General features: G+C 30.1%; 2 protein-coding genes across 3 annotated transcripts in view; one reads left to right on the top strand and one right to left on the bottom strand.

Moving 5' to 3' along the window:
* Positions 1–3392: 3392 nt before the first annotated feature.
* LOC108830074 (xyloglucan O-acetyltransferase 1-like) lies at positions 3393–5125 on the bottom strand. Of its 2 annotated transcripts, none has more exons than XM_056991054.1 (2): positions 4802–5125; positions 3393–4724 (listed from the first exon to the last, which is right to left on the bottom strand). In XM_056991054.1, exons 1-2 carry the CDS (start codon positions 4983–4985, stop codon positions 3646–3648), a joined length of 1263 nt encoding a protein of 420 aa, XP_056847034.1. In that variant the 5' UTR covers positions 4986–5125; the 3' UTR covers positions 3393–3645. The 2 variants fall into 2 exon arrangements, with proteins under 2 accessions (XP_056847034.1, XP_018459186.2); XM_018603684.2 differs by having other exon boundaries at positions 3393–4721.
* Positions 5126–18201: 13076 nt separating this feature from the next.
* The window catches only part of LOC108838308 (serine carboxypeptidase-like 40), a 5205-nt gene continuing 2334 nt past the window's right edge, over positions 18202–21072 (top strand). Inside the window, exon 1 of the mRNA XM_056991341.1 lies at positions 18202–18265. Coding sequence (XP_056847321.1) covers positions 18202–18265 — 64 coding nt within the window. The remainder of the gene's footprint in view (positions 18266–21072) is intronic.

Below are 21072 nucleotides of genomic sequence, written 5' to 3'. Positions count from 1 at the left end.
AAAGTGTATTTGTCAAATTTCAAAACACAAATAAGGTACTTTTCAAATATCCCATTCATTAAGGTAATTTTAATTAATAATTAGTGACTTAGCTAAAAACAAATAATGGATTAATGATTTAGTTCAAACCTAATAAAAATATGTAAAATAAAAAAGATAAAAAATTACCTAAAAATATAGAGAAGTTGACACATAAGTCAAATCACTTCATAAATAATAGGGATAATTTGAAAAGTACCTTATTTGTGTTTTGAAATTTGACAAATACACTTTGTTTTATATTTTTTGAAAACTACACTTTCTTATATGTAAAAAGACAATTTATCCTTTTTGAGTTATTTAAAAAAAAATAAGAATTAAATTTAAATCAAAATTATTTATGTGTTTTTGGGTTCATATTTTTTTCTCGTGTAGTTTATCAAAATCTAAATACACCTTAGTGGATTACAAAGACTTAAATCATATATAAGTTATAAACTAGAATATGCATACATCATTAAGTGAATTATGGAGATCAGGTACATCGTATACATTGTTCAGTAATGTTCCCTTGACGAAATATGTTATACTTTATACATATGATGGTACATGAAAGAACTTTATGTTATGTTCTTCACTGGATCTCATAAATTATGCATTGTAAATAGACTGTACTGGTACGTTTGATGAGTTCAGGGATCAATATTCCAACGGAAAGCTGATTTGATAAATTTTGTATTCATGGTTTTTGCAACTTAATATTGGGATCTTATGTTGCAAGGAGAAGGTAATATCTAAATAATGAAGTATTGTAGAATAGCTCTGTGCTTTCATTACATCATTTATTATCTCTGTTTTTTTCTTTATCTAAATTTTGTCTAAATTTTGTAGAATATCAAAATTTTGTCTTTTCTAAAAGTATAAAAACGAAATGAAGTGTAACTTGATATGTTATTTTATTAGTCCGTGTATAATTCAATGGACCTTTTGTTACAAATTTCAACCTAAAACTTTTTAGTCTCTTTTTTTACCTTTAGAAATCATCACATCGTAAGTCAGGGTTCCTCTGTTTTTCGTGAACGAAACATAGCTAATTCTTTTTCCATAAGCTGAGCAGTTTAGGTGACATTCCTTCCTTGGTATCGAGCTGCACGTTGGATAAGATGTTTTAAATGTAGATGGAATAGCTGTACAATTAGTTATAGTGGCAGCCAACGAGAAAGTGGATTTCAATGAAATGTAGCTTATGTGACAAATATTTCAGAGACTCTGCATGACTACGCTGGTGATACACACAGACTTTTCTGTAGTTCACAAACCAAAAGCTGAACGATGGTATCTCGTTGCTAATTTCCTTGGACAGGAGAATCGTCTTGTACATGACACAACTATAAAGGTATATTGATTGGATAATTTAGTCATTTTGTATAAAGAAAAAGGTAGTTTTCAAAAAAAAAAAAAGTAGTGTAGTTTTCAAATTTGAATCTCATATAAATGTATTTTTCCAAATTTTCCCTAAATAATAATATAGATACTTTTACCAAAAAAAAAAAATAGTATCACGTCCTGATAGTTGAAATATTCGGTGTAAAAGCTTAGTATAAATATTCGCAACCACATTAAAGTTTTTTTTCAATTAGTTAGTCATGGTCTAGCGATTGAAATCAAAAGGCTAGAGGATCAAAGTTCAAGTTCTTTAACTACAAAAGCAAGAAAGTGAAGCACATGCTTTTTCATCTAAAACTAAAGCCAACTATTGTTCAATTAATTAGTCATGATCTAGCGACCGAAATCAAAAGACTAGAGGATCTTCTTTTGTTGTTTATCAAAAGACTAGCGGATCAAAGTTGCAGTTCTATAACTACCAAAAGCAAGAAAGTGAAGCACGTGCTTTTTGATCTAACTAAAGCCAGCTATCTTTTGGTCTCCTCCATCGTTTAAAGAAGTAAAATAACAGCCACTAAAAAGTATAATCCACATGTTTTTTAATCTAATCCAGTAAAACAAACTATACCTGTAGTTTTTTTCTTGAACAGAGAAACTACTTGCAGTTCAAAGGAAAAGGAATACATCTTTTGACATATGCATGTATAATGATATGATTATATTAATTCTCAATTTGGACTTCAAATTTGATTTAGATGATTCCATATAAATATTTTGTTACACTATAGTTTGACGATTTTGGTACGTATGGGGACGGTTCAGGAATTTTACCAATCTAGATGAAGCCTGCGTATCTGGAACTGTCAACGGGGCAAGAGGGGAAAACAGCTCATTGTGGCAATAGAATAAAAACAACTATTGATAAGTTAAAACCGTTTTACTCGAAGCAAAAAATGTTTTGTATTGGGTAAATGAAGATTCTCTTCTTCACAAGAAAGACAAAGTAGGTCTCTTGAAAGACAAAAGAAAACACATATGTGGGTCTTATGCTCTCTGCACAAAAACCTCAAAAATTAATGCCTACAGCAAAATTGCATTGAACATCACAAATCTTCTATAACCTATGGTGTCCATCCCTCTCTTGCTAGCTATAGTTGGCACTTGACTGCACAAAGTCCTCTTATAAACGACACAACAAAATTGTCAAGTTAATTAATAGCTTTCACAATTAGGCAACTAATCATACTTTTCGTCTCCACGTTATTCCCAGCTATAAACAGAACTAAAATATATCAGTAGGTCCAATACTAAAACACACAATAATTAACAATGTCCTCTTGATTACATTACTACTACAACTCGGCTACTCTTCGTGGGAGGTGAATTTAGGTAGAGTTGATTGATTTTAAGAATCAATAGATTTGTTAAATTTATAAAAAAGTTTTAATGAGTTTTTCATATTTAAAAAATCTATGAAACTATTATACTACAATGATTTTGAGAATCTTGAGTATCAATGCAATATTTTGAAAGTTTTGTTTTATGAGTTAAATTATCAAGACTTCAAGTCCCAATAACACAAGATTATGATAAAATTAAGAATTTTTAAAATCCTAACTTTTTGAATAAAGAATCATCAATCCAATAACACTTGATTTTACAAGAATGTTAGAATCCACTAACCAATAACTATAGACTTTTAAAATTCTAACAACCATTATAAATGTTGCTCCCACTAACACCCCCTAATACTGTATTTTAATTTGTTATACAGTCTATCATACAACAAGTGGAATTCTACCTAGCCTTTAAACAAAACAAAACAAAACCCAAGTCAAATTATTATCATAAACGCAGCTATATACATCTATGGGATTTCTAGTTGTTATTGTACATACAGTATATACAACCAAAAATGTTTGTCCTGATAATTGAAATATTCGGTGGAACATGTTACTTTAAATATATGCAACCAAAAATGTTTTTCCTTTTCATGATCTAGTGATTGAAATCAAAAGAATAGAGGATCAGAGTTCAAGTTCTTTAACTACAAAAACAAGAAAGTGAAGCACGTACTTATTGACCTAACTAAAGAGTAAAGACAAACTATCTTTTGTTCTCCACTGTTTAAAGAATGAAAATAACAACCGCCAGAAAAGTATAACCCCCATGTTTTTAATCTAAACCAAGAAAATAAACTACATAAAGTTCAAAGAAAAAAATGATTACACCTTTGACATATGCATGTATAATGATCCTTCCACAATCATCCTTCACCATCTAAACCCTCCATCGTCGCAACATCTCTATCATAATCTCATTCCACGTGTCGACCGGACCAGGCAAACACCAATGCAAACAATCATTATGAACTCTCTCCGGTACACCGTTCTTGAACGGGAACTCATACATATACGGACCAGGATGCCCGTCTGGTCTCAACACTGATATTCCCGTCACATCTAACGCCTCTAATCTAACCTCCGCTCCCTTAGCTTCTCTCGCCGCCGCAACTTCCTCCATCTCTATCCTCCTCATCTCCAAGTCCAAACCTTCTAGCACCTTCCCCTCTTCGTACGGCTCCGTCATGTTACACGCGCCGAGACTATCCCAAGGCCGGCCTTCGAAGTGAGAAGGCGAAAACGTCGTCAAGATCACCTCGCGGCGGTTTCTAGCCACCGCTTTCAACGTCGTTCTTATTGCTTTCCTAAAGATATCGAAAAACCCTATCTCGGTACAGTTCCTTGCCTCGCACGAATGACATCCCAAAACCGAACCGGACTCGTGGTAAACCGCTGGATGTAAAAACCAATGTCCTACAGAGACCACGACCGTGTCGAAACGTTCTAAATCATTTCCCCATCTGTCGTCCACACGGTCTACGTGCAACACGTTGTGGTCCAACGTGCCAGATTTCTCTAAACCGGCCACGAGAAACGGGGACCAATAAACCGAGACCGTGACGTTGTGAGACTCGAAACGCCACTTTCTGAATTTATTATCTTCTCCGTTTCTGTAAACGAGATCAGGGCTAGAGACGGTAGAGAGCAAACAGATTAGAGACTCAAGCTGGTTTCTAGCCATGGAGTCGCCGATAAAAGCCAGATGCTTGTTTCTCATAAGATCAAGAAACCGGTTAGCGTCGAATCTCGGTACGTCGCATTGGTTCGGTTTCCATTTCCAGTAAAGGTAACCGGAATCGGGTCTACCATGGCGGTAGCAGTTCTGACCATCTTTGATTGTTCCGCAGCTCGAGCCGTTGTATAGTGGACCCATCTCGTCTCTGACCCATTTGCCTTTTGTATAATCGCATAAAGATTCTTCCTTGATACGATCATAACTATCTTGAGTTTCATCTTCTGTAGATCAACACAAACTACTCAAAATCATCGTGAATCCATATATAAACAATCATACTGAATAGTTTCGAACTTACCTTGAGCAGAAGAGTGGCTAGTAATCACAACGTGTGCTGCAGAGTCTTGGAGAGTTGCGTCATCGATGGCTGAGAATGGGTTATAGAAACAGAGGCGAAACAGAGCAATTGGTATAAACGCTGAGACTATAAACACAGCGATCTTCCTCTGATTTAGACAATTTGGTTGCTCTTTTAATCCCATTTTTGGAATATAGACCAACCTTTGTTTTTTTTTCCTTTGGCCTTCTTGATTCTTGTTGTGTTCGATTATTGATATGGTGTTTTTTTTTCCAAGTACATGTCACATCGGCTTTTGGTGGCTGTTCTGTTTTTATGTGGAAGAGACGAATGGTTCAATGGTTTTGGCCATGATTATTCAAATCTTTATTATTAGTCTATCAAGTCAATAATATTGATGTGCTTAATTTTATGCGTTTTGAAAAAAAGATTTATAAATCATGTTCGTACACTTGTATATAGGTTATTCTTTGCTTTTCTTGAGTAAGAAAATATATAAAAAAACTACTCCAGCGCATATGAATAATTCTAACCACTTTTTTTGTGCAAAGAATAATTCTGTCCACAAAATTAATTACCCAGTAATTTTTTTTTACAACCTAAGTTAAATAATCTATGACTACTTACTTTGGTCATCAAGTTGTTGTAGAATTACAGTTCTGGGAATATTTTACAGTGAATATGTATTATGGAGATTTTTTATTAGTAAAGTTTTTTAAGAAGATTTATTGCTTTGTTTTCTTGAAACATTATTTCTATTAAGTCTAGGCATTTCGTTTGGTTCTGGAATTTCGGATATCGTCTAGTTCGGATAAAGGATTAAAAAAATTATTTACTATTTGACATATTTTTGTTTGATTCAGTTTGAGGTTCGGTTCGGATAATAAAATTAGAAACTGAAAATATTATGGAAAAGAAATTGGTTTTCATATTTAGTTTAGGTTCTGATTCGGGTAGTTTGGATAAAATATCGGTTATTTAGATAAAATATCAAATAATTAAGATGATTTAGATAAATAATTTGGATATTTCAGATTAGTTCAAATATTTTATAATAATTTAGTTATTTTCAATTATTTTCAGATACTTTTAATAGATCTTAAATTATATATATATATATATTTGATTATGTTATATATTCGGATATCCATTTATTCTCGGTTTGGTTATAGTTCGATTCAGTTATTTTAGATATAGAAATATATAAACTATCTGGTTATTTGAAGGTTTTGATCATATTCTGATTTTGGATATTTTGGTTCGATTACGATTTGTTTTTTTTAGTTCTTGCCTAGAGGCCCAATTGCTATGCTGAAATTATCTTTTTTATTAGTTTGTGGCCTGTGGTGGACCATCAAGTTGTCTTTGTCACTGAGTGGCCAGTCTAGAATTAGCCAGATTCTGATGGCTTGACTCTGACAATAGCGAAATGACGGAGTTACCCCTTGATGCAGTCGTCCATGACATGTTTTGTTCCTTGCGTGTGTCAGGGTATAGTTGTCTGTGTCCACTAAAAATGGTCTAACAGTAACATAACGTGCAGCTATGTAATTTGATCAATTAAGCTAATTGAATGTTATGGGATAAGAAAATCCAATTGATTATTAACCATATTCGGACGCTGACAACTGACACTCAAGGAGTGGTGGATTCAGGATTGTTAACAATGGCATCTACAACCTATAACACTATTTTATAGTGTCAAGATTTTTTTTTTTCCTTCAAAAGACGATATATTAGAACTCCAATGTCAATTACAAGGGGTCAACACCCAATACCGAAAACAAACAGCCTTCTGTTTTAAGATTCATTAAAACAGAAAAACCAAAACTAACCAACTCTTTCTTCTCGCATCGGAACCGTCCTAGCACATCATCTATGCTCCAAAACAAATTCAGCCTCACGGTTCGACGACGAGAAAATCAGAAAAACCTACTTTCATTCACAAATAGTTCAAAAAGCCACGACGGGGGGGCCAGCGGCGACATACGAGTTTACTCTCTCCTGTCTCGTGACACTTTGTGCAATGATCGTTGCTCTTCTGTTTTCTTCAATCATCACAAACTTTAGTTGATACTCTTCCATCAACCTGAGTTTTCTTCCCACCTCCTCCACTTGAAACCCGATTGCTGGCCATTGATGAGGTTTTTGCAGCACCATAAACAATTCTTTAAAATCATCCGAGAATATAATCTTGTTATATCTAAGGCTAGTCATACTCTCCACAGCCCACAGAGAGTTTCAAATCTGGCTTCCTCCAAACTGGAGATGTTTGCAAATGCTCTTCTACTGTGTAACAGCACCACTCCTCTGTGGTTTCTTACAACCCACGCAACCCCTAACATCTTGGAATTTTTAAGCCATTCAAACGCAATGTTACAGTTCAACCATCCTTGAAGTGGTGGTACCCAACTACGCTTTGATCGGACCGCTTCCCGCATCCCTTTCTTAACTGATTCTTCTTCAACTTCTTGTGCAAGAAACCATTCATCAGCATCCAGCATTGCTTTCTCTCGAATTTCCTCTGGCTCCCACCTTCTGCCATTAAACAAGAGATCGTTTCTGCTTTTCCAGATTGACCAAAGGACCCAAGGCCACGCTCTTTTCTCCTTAGCATCCTCTCTGTTTGATTTAACATTGAGGAGATAATTAATATTTGAAAAAATGCCGCCATTTTGAAATCCAAACTGTGGTTGAGGAATTCCAACAAGAGCCCATGTTTACCTCGCAGGATCACATTCAAATAGCACATGATGTACCGATTCACCTTTCAATCCACAGACCTGACATCTACTGTCAATGCTCATGCCTCTTTTGGAGATTAGATCCACAACGGGGAGAGCATCGCTGAGAGCTTTCCAAATGAAGGTTCTGATCTTGGGAGCCGTAGTGATCTTCCACACTCTCTCTTTGATCGAGTTAACAGACGGCTGCATCAAAACCTCTGGGTAAAGTTCTTTTATCTTTATCTCCTGTGTCAATTTGTACGCAGAATTAACCGAGAAATTGCCACTTCTCGTTTGCTTCCATACAAACCCATCAGGCCTTGACGTCACCGGTTGATTCTCCAAAATAAGATTCACATCCTCTGGCACAAGTATAAATTGTATGTATTTCGAGGGGTGTTATGCTTCCATATTTGCTTTTCTTCACTGCACATCACAAACAAGGTCAAGATTACATTATTTTAGTGTAGTTTCAACTTTAAAAATTTAATTTTTAACTCAATTCTAAAATACTATTTTAATCTGATTTTCACACTAAATCTTTTAATTCTAACATTAAAAATTACACAATTTTAATAAAACATTATAATTTCACACTAAATTGGAAATACTGCATTAAAATAGTATAAAAATCACACTAAAATAGTATTTTAGAATTGGGTTGGAGATGAACTTAGTAGGAGGAATATATTATATTTATTTTAAAATATTAATAAAATGTATTTAAATTTTTATATATTTTATTACATTTTAAAATATTTTTGAACGATGTATATAAACAATATATTAGATATTTCCAGATATATCTATTTTAGACCACCATCCAAACCATTTATTTAAGAAGTGTACAAATTAAATGTTTTTATATTTTGAAGTATATTAAACAATTTATTAGCTATTTCCTAAATAGATCTATTTAGACCACCACTAAAACCATTTTATTAAAGATAAATATAAATTAAATACTTTTAGAATTAATAAAAATAATAACTCTTTTAAAAATAAAATATAATAAAAGAAATATATATAGTAATAATATACTGGCTACCTTTCAAACACTAAAGTAAAGTTATTCTGTTAACCAATTGGACAACAACAAAATTGAAAAATAAGAATGAAAATAGATTAATGACATGCATTGGATATAAGATTCGGTGAATAAGACCAATTTAATTTCCACACTACCGGATGCATAACAACATTACTAACAAATCAACTAAGTAAGTTAAAATTTATAAGTTGACTGGGGCAACTGCCCCCACTATAAGGTGTTTTATACTTTTATTGAATTGTAAGCATTTCTTTTGAATAAATTTAGTCTTTTCTTTGACCAAAAAAATTAGTTAATAACTCCAATAAATAACAACTTTGCTGTTAGGTAAAGTCTTAAAAGTTAAAACTGAAGGCTTAACATTTTCTCCTAAATTTGATTAAATTGTAATAATTTAAATGATGGGACCTTTTGTACGGTTTCAATGATTTAGGGCATAGTCAACGTAGAGGTGGCTTTACCCACCAACATGATTTTCAATCATTTTACTAGACGGTAAAAAAATATGAGAGCAATAAAAAGCAATATCGTTTAAAATCAGAAGGGGGGAGGGGGACCTATGTATTTCCAGTTCAAAATAACATTGCCATAATGATGCATTTATAAACGATAATCGGCTTAGCAAATAATGGTAAATAAAACAATCGTTGATAGAAAGATGAATGATCAACTTAAAATGTAAAAAGATCGTTGTACTCTTGGGTTGGATGAAAATTGAAATGACAAAACGTCACAGAATGCAAAAAAAATTGTATCCGTTATGCAAAAAAAAAAAAAAATTGTGATCCAAAGTGCATTAATTCTAGTAATTTCTCAGTTTAAACTAAATTTATAAAAAGTAGACTTTGTAAGACAAGACTTGTCCATTTCAATCATAATTATAGCTGTAAAAAGGTGTTGTTAAAAAAAAAAAGCTGTAAAAAGGGTATCAATGATATAGAATAACATGCATTATGTGTAAAACGCATGTGCAAGATGGACTCAAACAACATGTGATCTCAAAGATATGTTCCAAATTTGCAATGAGTGGCTCAACTTCATGTCTTCATCTCCGTTAATTTCTTCTCCATGTGCCCTCCTCTCTCCCACCTTCAAATTGTTAGCCAAACCAATCACCTTATCTTAATTGTCAATTATAGCTTCCGTTAATCTACACAACATTTGTTGTCAATTGTGAAGCAAGAATTTGCCAAGGATAAAAAAATTGTCTTGTAGAAATTTATTATATGATTTACATCATCAACAAGACATAGTGGTTAAATTAATTTAAATTGATTTAAGGAAAATCTAAAATAAATATTAAGCATTTTGAACGGTGACTGACCGGTGACCGTGCATCGCCATTAATATATACTATATCATGACCCGCGCGCATGCGCAGATTAATCTTTTGATTCACATATTTTATATAGATGTTGTATATTATTTAAGATTTATAATATAAAAAAGTTATAACGATCCGGAACCAAAAAAAAATCGTTCCGGACAAAAAAAGTTAAATACCTACTTAGATCCAAAATGTTGAGAACTCGAAGAACTCATACCTGAAATGAACAGATTTATACCCGATCTAGTGAGCTAAATTTCAAACATAATATCTTTTGTTATATTTTTAATTCATTTTTGGGTTGGTGAGATTTACTATTTATTCGGAAGATTTTTGGCTAATTTAATGGTATATATTCGTAGGTTTCTTTTTTTCTGGACAGAAAAAAAAATATTTGAGTTTTGATTAAATTTATCTTATATAACAAATTGCTGTTATAAATAATTTTTATAAAAACTAATTTGTAACAGTAATATCATTTTATCATTTTGTTATAAATTAGTATATCATGGTTTATAGGTTCAAAGCATAGAGTTAGTCGTCTTCATAGTATTGTTAATATTGATAGATGCAAGTTAATAAATACATATAATATAGTAAAATATATGTAATATAAGGAAACATGCATAGTGGATATAATAATAAGTTAAAAAGTGAAAAATTATAATAATGGTTGATATTAATTATTTATAAAAAGGTATGTCTAATAATAATAGATTAATATAACATTAATCATATAAGGTTCAACTTTAAAATCTACATAGAAAAAATTGTAATGTTTCTATTTTAATAAGATATATATATATATATATATATATATATATTGCTATTATTAGAACCGCACTACAGTTGTTCAGTATCCTAAAAACGAATTAACACCGGAGAATCAAGATAGATGTTTGAAGATTATAAAATTAAAAAGTAATGACAGGAAATAACTATTGTGATGTAGTAGCCCACCAACTTTCCATCTCCCTTCTGACAAATTAAACTGATTAGTATAATTATGGTAGCTGGAGTACTTCGTTCTGTTTGTTTGTTTATACAGCGAAATGGATTAATTTAGTTATGGATACTCGGTGAGAGTAATAAGAACTCCATTAATGCTCTTACTGAATGTTAGGTTTTACAGTGAGATTATGTACAACTGTACAAGTGTTTGTGAGATCAATGATTATAATGAAATTAGATTTTAGAAGAAATAAACACATATAAACAAATCTATGATGAGTGACAACTTATTTGATTAAATTCCAAACAAGGTGAATATCACATAGAATACATCCGAATTTAACAGAAAAACAAGTTATTGACTTAACCAGAGTCAGAGTTGGTTTGAAAACTAGAGATCATAAATAGTTTAGTAATAAGTTTAATTAGAGTTTAATCTGCACGTCTGTGTGGATAACTTTTTATTTTTATATTTTCTGAATTTTTTAAAAAATATTGATCAATATTTGTTTTATATGTTTTAGTATTTATTATTAATATTTAGCTGAGCCATATATTTGTTGAGTATGAAATTTATACAAAACAATTTTTTCATATCTAATAACTTTAGTTATTTTATAGAGCCATCAATTGTAGTACTTGATTGTTTATATATTTTTATTTAATTAGATTTGGTTTCGACTAATATTTTATATACAATATGCATAAAATAGTATATTAAAAAGCATTTTTACTTTATATATCTTTTGAAAATTTAACTATTTACATTTTTAGTTAGTAGTAAGAAAAAATAATATCCTAAAATACATTAAAGAAATTTTTTGTGTACAATATTTTCCATTTGCTTAATTTCTACCCAGTTATTTTCTAGTGAAGTTCTCATCAGTTACATTACTACAGTTATGTGCTAGTTAAGTTTTAAGTTAATTCAATCAGATGTTGGCACTTGATTTAACAGTTTTGGTTTACTATATAATTTTTTTCTTCTTCTGAAACACGGTTTACTAATATATATAAACCAACTAGGTGTTTTCCTGCACCATGTCCAGTAAAAGAATTTTAAAATATTTTCTAAAAGATAAATATAAATTATATTATTTTTTATTAATATTATAAATTTCTTTTTTCTTATCAATATTTTAATATAAATTTCATTTAACTGAACATTAAAATTAAGATAAAATCAATTTTGTTTATTTTGAATTATATTTAAGAATGTGCATGTATAAATTTAAAATTATAATCTTAGATAGATTTTTCTATCTATTTATTTAATTGAATATATTAAATAAATATGTAAAATTTCAGAATTGTCAAAAATTAAAATAAAAATATTTATAAAATCTGTAAATATATATAAGAAACTAATGATTTTATGATTTAATTTTATTTTGTGATTTAATTTTATAATTTTCTAAAAATATGTATATATTTTTGAAATATTTTTAATTTAAATGATATTTCAAAATTTGAAATGCCATAATTGAATATATTTATTTAATGATGATTTATGCGTTATTGCCATATTTTAAAAAGTCCAAAATATAAATCGATAATAAATATAATATATGAGTTATTACCATATTTTAAATTTTTTTATCAAAAATATAAATTAACATTAAATATAATTGTCCATGTCATATTAATCTATAAGACATGTCATCAATTTAGTAGCTATGTCACAATTATTAATCTAGGTGTTTTCATGCACCGTGTGTAGTGATGAATTTTTTAAAGTTAAATTTTATATTTTAAAATGTAATTTATTAATATTATATATTTTATTATTTTGACTAATAATTAATATAAATATCATTAATTAAGCATAAAATTAAGAGAAAATATTTTTTTATTTTAAATTATATTTAAGAATATATATGTATATATATAATGTTAAAATCTTAGATAAAAAAATATTTATTTCATTTGGTTAAATTATTATATCAACTTGTACAAAATTACTAAAAATCATATAAAATTGTATAGTTATCAAAATTAAAAACTAAATAATGTTTATATAATTTGTAGATATCTAAAAGAAACTAATGATATTACGATTTATTTTTTAATTCAGAAAATTTAAAAAAATTTAGATAATAAAAATTTTATTATTATAAAAGTAAAATTATATAATATTTCGAAATTAAAAATATCATATTTGAATATATTTATTTTAGTGATGATTTATGAGTTATTACCATATTCTACAAAGTTTACCAAAAATATAAATCAATATTAAATGTAATATATAAGTTATTGCCATATTCTAAAAGATTTTCAAAAATATATATTAGCATTAAATGTAATTGTCCATGTCATATTTAACCATATGACATGTCATCAATCTTAATAGCCACGTCACAATTTTTTTGTGAAAACGATTGTAGAGAAGACATGTAGCAAATCACTTATCAAATATAGACTAAGGGCAGTGTTATTAAACCCGGACCGAACCGGCGGTCGGACCAGGTTCAATCATGAACCGGACACAAATGCGGGTTGGGTTAATGCCAAAACCCAACTATAATTGAACCGGTTAAAAACCCCTATCGAACCGTTAAAAAACCCGTGAACCGACGACCCAACGAACCGGCTAAACCCTGGTTCTTGTATTAAATCAAAAATCTATTAATAAAACAATTAAAATTTCCTTTTTAAAATAAAAATAGGATTCAGATTAATAAGGTAAAGCCATCTCATATTTTTCTCTTGAGTCTTTGACGTCTATGCAAGACTGCAACTCACAAAGTATCTACTTCTCAAGGTATTGTTTTTGTTTTGAAGATTTTAAGAATTGAAAACTTAGATTTGAAGAACTCAATCATGGTATAATTTTTAATTTTATTTCATAGTATAAATTTTTAACTAATGTCTCTATAATTTTTGTAAAGGTGATGAAGATTTGGAGTGACAAAAACCCGGAGAATAAAAATTAAATATGTTTTTTCTATTGATTTGAAATTTGGACTATTACATTGTTCTATTATATTTATTACATTTTTAGTTTGTTACTTTTTAAAAATTTCTAAACATTATGGTTATTAAAATATTTTATTTGATATGATCTTTATCTTTGTAAGAATATACATATTCAAAATATCATTAAATTTAGTTTAGTCTAATCAAACCCGGATCGAACCTGGTCGAACCACATTGACCCATGACCCAAAAAAAATCCGGTTCGGTTGCCGGTCCGGTTTTAACAACACTGACTAAGGGATTAATGCAGAGATTGTAATTTTGGGCAACTAAAAATAAATATGGTTTATGATATACAAATGAAGTTAGTGGGTATGCAAGAAGCTAGTGGGCTTCTAATTCTTTCATTTAATATGACGTGAAAAACTGAATAATTAGTAAAGTTGTAGTAGTAAAGTTGTAGAGTTAATAAGAGTGACAAAGATGGTAAATATTTGGATAAAATAAGGGCAATTTTTTATTTGTAATTCAGTTTTAACGGTTTAGATTAGAAATTAAAACTAATGTTTTATTAGATTATACTAAGAATCCATGTTCGTTTGCATGTCTCAACAACTTGCAGAATAAAATGTGGTTAATTTTTAGAGAATTTAGGCCACATACACACAGAAATTGTCAAAATTAGGAGAATACCCGATACACTGTTGAACTTTTTTTAATACCAAAACACCCCTATAGCACTACATTTCCTCTATCTTGTACTTGTAGATTATGTGTCAGAGACTAGAAGCTAAAACCTACTACACACCACCGACTTTACTTCACTATTATTCAAAAAGGCAACAACCTTTCATTCTCTCTCGTCATAAACACTGTGTCACATTCTCCACCTCTCCATTATCTCTTCATATTTTTTTTTCTTGTTCTTCTCTCAGAGAATATAAGACTATGTTCATCTTCTTCCATGGCAATTAGGCAAAACATAATATTCCGATCATATAACCTCTCTACCGTCTGCCACCGCCTTTAGTTCCAAAATGAAGAGGTGTAAGTAACCTAATCCTTTTGATTGTTCTGATTATCTTGTTTCTCTTTTCTTGGGGTAACAATTTCCAATTGTGACTGATTCATTGTTACAGATGGAAGATGTGCGCTTCCATGTACACATCTTTACCGCCGGAAGAACCTTATCAAAGAAAAATTTTATTGTCGGGAAATTTTTGGATCTTTGAACTTTTTTGGATGATGAATGCACAATACGTTATATGATTTCACTGATTAGTGTCTCTTGATTCATAATTCAGTGTTGATTTTTTGAGTTTGTTGATACTAATAGTAGTATATCCTAAGAGCTTATTTTCCGTTTATGATACATGTTAGCAATGCGACTTAGCCAAAACATTTTTTCTACTCTTTAGAAGTGCTTATATTTCATTTGGTAGAAGAAACATGTTTAATAGTGATAACTTGTTTAATGGGAACATGTATTATAACTGTTACTATTTTTTATTTCACTTTAACTCTGATGATATATATAAGTTATAGAAATGCCGCAGAATTAATAATTATAGAAGTTAATTGTATGTGTAAACGAAATTAATAGATGTAGGCTGTACCTGCATAGTTAGGTGGTAAGGTTCAAATGTAACATGTACTATATTGTATGAATAACTAACATAGTTGACCCTTTACAAAGATTAACAGCTGTTGATGTTCTAGGTACGTATGTCATCATGTCCATATTTTCTTGGAAGTGAAAATTTGTTGGAAGATAAAATTTGAAATGATGATTTGTTTTTAGCTCATTCTATTTTGCCAAATAGTTGATCAGAATTCTTCTTTATAATCTCAAGCCCGTAAAGGTGAAGGACACCATATTCTTTTTCACAACTTGAGAGATGTGAGAAGAAGATGAGGGTCAGACGAAAGCAGCGGGAAAGTCAAAGACAATGAACCCTTGCTTATCAACTGCTAGCGTACATTAGATCAATTTTCCTGGTCGAGATAGTGCCCAAGATCTCCCAATTCTTAAATTTTCAGATAACTTAACCAGAAGGCCGTTATCTATCTCATTAACATGTAATCTAATTTTTAACTATATATTTTTTTCCGGCTACATGTATATGTTTTAGTATAATGTAGATGTTAAATGTGTTCTTCCCTGCTCGAATATGTCTACACAGCTAAGTCATATATTAATTTTTAGATTTTCATCATAATATTTAGAACACTACTTATATTTCGGTTGACTGTATTTTATTAATCTATCAACTAAAAATGTACGTTAACGTTAGAGTTGGTCGCTAATTTTATATTTACATGCTAAGACACCTTAGATAATATGTTTGTTAACCACTAATTTATTTTTTATCAACCATTAGATTAATGATTTCTTATAGAAAGTAGTGATTCGATTATTCATTTTCCAAATAATAGTTAAATCACCATTAATATTATTAATAACCGCTACCATCGGACATATCCCGTTAACATGAAAGTTAGTCGTTGTATTATTAACGATTAATCAACTAGGGTGATCATTAAGTTTATATTTACATGCTAAGACACATTAGATAAAATGTTCGTTAACCACTAACTTACTTTTTATTGACCTTTATATCAATGATTTTTTATAGACAATAGTTATTTAATTCTTCGTTTTCCAAATAACAGTTTAGTCACCATTAACATTATTAATAACTGTTACTTTTGAACAGATCTCGCTAACATGAAAGTTAGTCAATGTGTTATTAATAATTAACCGATAAGTATAAATTTTACGAAAATAGTATTTTAAACATATGTTCATACACATTTATGTTTACGTTTTATGTGTAGACGAGGTTATACCTATACACAAACATATTATGAATATTAAAGCATTGAATAAAATATGATAGAGAAAAGCATTGAATAAAATTATGGGCATGAAAAAACGTGTGGCCAGGAAGGTGCCTACTTGCAGTCCTACAACTGAACAGACCTCTATTAAATCCTTTACCATATCTAGGATAGAGATCCTTCGTTGTACTGTGTATGACATCGTGGCAATGGGTAGGGGCTTAATGGTCAGTATTGACACAAAAAGCTATAGTGAACCAGGTTTTCACTTCAACTTGGGTAGATTGCTAATTTCAGCTTCAATTATGTATATCGAGCCAATTATCTCTAATTTTTATTGGGTTGTATAACTTGCAATTTATGATTAAATATTTTTTTTTGTTTCGCTGTTGTTATGCAATTTGTTATGCAATTTACAACTGATGTCACAACAGTAAAACATATAATGACCTTTGTTATGCAATTTACGACTGATGTCACATATCACTGTCGTAACGCTGTGATATGCAAAACGAACATGCGCAAAATCAGCGTGATTGTGGACCTTTGGCTAAAGACTGAAGCCAACACCAATAGTTTCCTTAACAAAAAAAATAGAAATATACAAAATTCAAGAACAATGTGGTCGAAAACTTACATAATTCTCTTCTTTTTTTACAGCAAAAGTCTAATTAGGTCTTTCGATAGTATACATCCATTGATAGCTATAAATATAACAAACCAGAAGAGGTTCATATGGACCTTTAGACCTAAGTTAACCCCATTAAAATTTACAATTTTGATTTCAAGCTGAAGATGTTTTCCAACTGTTAGTTCTCCAAAACACGGGTGGGAAATTTAGGAGGTTTGAATCGCCACCTTGATTGATTATAATTTGAATGTTAAACAGATTTTGCGAATGATTACGAACATATGGGTTGCTTACTTAACCAACTGTAAAAATCATTAAAATCTTGATTTAGTTTAACCTTCTTTGGTTTCCAGAAAGTTGCATACTTTTTGGGACTATGCATTTGCTCTTTTAGGTCGAATCTGTTTTTAGTCTTACTTCAGTGTTTGCTGCTGTGTAAGTCAGCATCAAACCTCATATCTCTACTATAGTCTTCTTATGCTGAACTACTTATAATGGCCTGGCCAAAAGAAATATGCTATAAAATTCAAGTAGATTTGTCAAAGAAAGTAATCAGCTTTTGTTCTTTTGTTAGCACTGTGTTAGTTTACTTGCATTAGATCGGGGAAGGTTATAGGCAACTATGCTCATGGAGCTTTCTTAGTTTGGCAGTTAGAACCGGTCATGACAAACGGCTGTAGTCTGTAACCTGATATTGCCTTATGTCAGTTGATAAAAGTCAGGGCTACGAAACAGGAAACCTTTACTCTTTTGATTGAATATTATGTGTTGCTGTGGTCCAGGCTTCGTGTATCCCTTACCATGCTGATTGTGTCACTGGAGGAACTCCTGCTGCCAATAATCGGATAAAGGGAGTGCTAAGCGTCAATACCAAAGTCATAAATGTACTTTCTTGCATTTCACGTCAGATGATATTAATATAGTCTTGTGTCACAGCTGAAGCTGATGGGATAAATGTTGCAAGTCAGTAGTGGCAAGCTGCAACTGAAGGAGTTGCTCAGTGAAACACAGCAAAAGGGTAAAGCCAAAGTGAATTTTTTGCTTAAAGATAGCAGAGATTGAATGTGAGTGTTGACAAGAACAAAGAGAGTGTTGGCTTAAACCAAAAAAAAAAGAGAGTCAAGTGTTGGCGGTTTTCTTCTGTATATCAGATTTGAATCTTCTGAACCAAAGCAATACATTTTTAGAATCATACCGGCTCGCTAATGATAAATTAAAAGTCAACATTTACATGAATTATTGATATGGTGATTAGGATGTTGATTCGTTAGGGGAGTGACTAGTTTCATTTGTGAATGGAGATTCAATGTATTTATTGATATGGCTCCTACAAAGTTTGCAAGCTTATTTAGCGTTAAACCTAAAAGAGTGTTAAAATTTATTTTTGTCTTTCTTTAACTAAAATCAGATTTATAAAATGCTTCGCTCGAGATCACTAAATAGCAAATGACGTATATTTTTTGCAGTGCTTATAAAAGCTTGCTTCTCATGAAACTCTAAGGGAGAACTAGATTTTGACCCGCCCTTTAAAGGGAGGGTATATTTTTGTTTTACATTTTTTGTAGAAATTTTAATTTCATATTTGTGTATTCTTTGTAAATCATATTTATGTATTCTGTGATCATATTTGTGTAAATATTACTATAAACACTTCTATCATAGTCATTTCATATATTAATTGTACTTTATTTCTAACAGCTATAAATTTTTATTTTTCTTAAATAACAAAGTAATATTATTTTTGATCCACGTTTTCAAAGTGCAAATTTATTTGCCGAAACAAATTAAATTTATTGAATATAAATTTATATTTCTGACTATTATTTACATTTAAATGTTACAAAGAAAGCATTATATATGTGAATATTATAATAGGTTTAACGTTTTGATAAAAATAATGTTGATGATGAAATATATAATCAGGTTTAAATAAAAACAGAATATTGTGGTATTTATTAGCATTTTGAATTATTCACGCAATTAAATATTCGTACTCGAAAAACCAATATAGAATCTATCCCATAAGTCTAGGCCTCGAATCTGATTAAATTGGACCTATATATTAAAATATTAATTTATTATATTTATCTAAATTTTGCTAAATTTAATTTATGATATAGTTTTAGTATATTTTCATATATGATATGAATCCAGGGCACCAGTGGTAAATCTAGTGATCTACATTGAATTCAGCTTAGATTTTGAATTAAATTATAAAATTTCTATTTAGAAATCCCATACGATTAAAAATCCATCAAATTTTCATTTATCCGTGATTTTGTAATGGTTGACCCGAAAAAATTGAGATAAATTTAATTATCTTTTAATTATTTAATTTCATGATAATTATTATTAGTTATATTAGTTAAATAAATTTGTATTTCATGAATTAAAATAATATTAACTTTTTCAATGGTAAATAATATTATATTAATTATTTATTTTATTAAAAGGTTAGGGTTAGTAAATATAAAGCATAAACTTAGATTTTAAATATCAGTAGTCATAATAGTAAGAATATAGGTGGTTATTAATTTGGATTAATTAATGTATTATTGTTGATTAATAACATATATTTTTCGTAACAAAATGTGCATATATTTTCAAAAAAAAGTGCTGTAATTATTATACATATTTAAATCGACATATATCAATAATTTATTTGTACATTTTAATAAATGTTGCAGTTATGGATCCTAGAATATAGGAATTAAAGGAAAACAATTATAAAATATTTGGTTTTTCTTAATAAGCCCCGACCATTATGGAGTTAAAAAGTGGTTACAAAATATTATTTAGATTCAGTTATAGAATATATGGTTTTTTTATTGTGGAAAAAAATAATTGTTGGACATAACCCCATATCAATTGGACATATTGAAGAATTAATAGTATTGATTTGTGAGATGTACATAAAGGAAGAAAAACTCAAGAATATAGCCATTCTACAGTTGTAACGGTGGATGAGATAATTAGCACACAATTGTGACCAAAATCTCCTTTTAGGCGCTTGCGTTTGATGTTGACGTTTTAAAACTGAATTTGTAATACTATACTATATAGCATATATTATAGTCCAAAGATTATGATAATTAAAAATAAATCGTTGTACTCTAATTGCGTTGTACTATACATATACATAGAATAATATTTCACTTATACATAAATGTTGTGAGGTGTATTAGTAAGCAATAGTATATTATAAAAGTTAAAATTGGTGACACAAATTTTAAATCCTAAACTCTAAACCAAACTCTAAACCCTAAACCCAAACTCTAAACCATAAATCCAAACCCAAACTCTAAATTCTAAACCCTAAATCCAAATCCAAACTCAAAATTCTAAACCCTAAACCCTAAACTCAAACTCTAAATCCAAACCCAAACTCTAAACCCAAATTCTAAACCCAAATCCAAACCCAAACTCTAAACCCTAAACCCAAACCCAAACTCTAAACCCTAAACCCAAACCATATACCCTAAACCCAAACCATATACTTTAAACCCAAATTCCATACCAAAACCATATATCTTAAATCCAAACCCTAAACCATATACCCAAACCATAGACCCTAAACCCTAGACCCAAACTCTAAACCCAAAACTATGAATCCTAAACCCAAACCATATACCCTAAACCCAAATTTTAAACCAGACCCTAAACCCAAACCATATACCCAAACCATATACTCTAAATCCAAACCTTAATCCTAAACCTTAAGCCCTAAACCCAAACTTTTATCCATTACGTGACTATACTATACATATTGTGGTATGGAATACTCGACACATCCACAAACTTTGTATATATGAAATTCTCTAAAAT

This window comes from Raphanus sativus, chromosome 7 (genome assembly GCF_000801105.2).
Source record: "Raphanus sativus cultivar WK10039 chromosome 7, ASM80110v3, whole genome shotgun sequence".
Classification (NCBI taxonomy): Eukaryota; Viridiplantae; Streptophyta; class Magnoliopsida; order Brassicales; family Brassicaceae; genus Raphanus; species Raphanus sativus.
Note: the sequence above shows the minus strand (reverse complement) of the source record. Positions and strands in the feature narration are given on the sequence as shown.

Coding starts and splice junctions, on each gene's coding strand:
- LOC108830074 (XM_056991054.1), bottom strand. CDS start 4,985: ATGGGATTAAAAGAGCAACCAAATTGTCTAAATCAGAGGAAGATCGCT. Junction 4,725..4,801: donor TAGCCACTCTTCTGCTCAAG/GTAAGTTCGAAA, acceptor GTTGATCTACAG/AAGATGAAACTCAAGATAGT.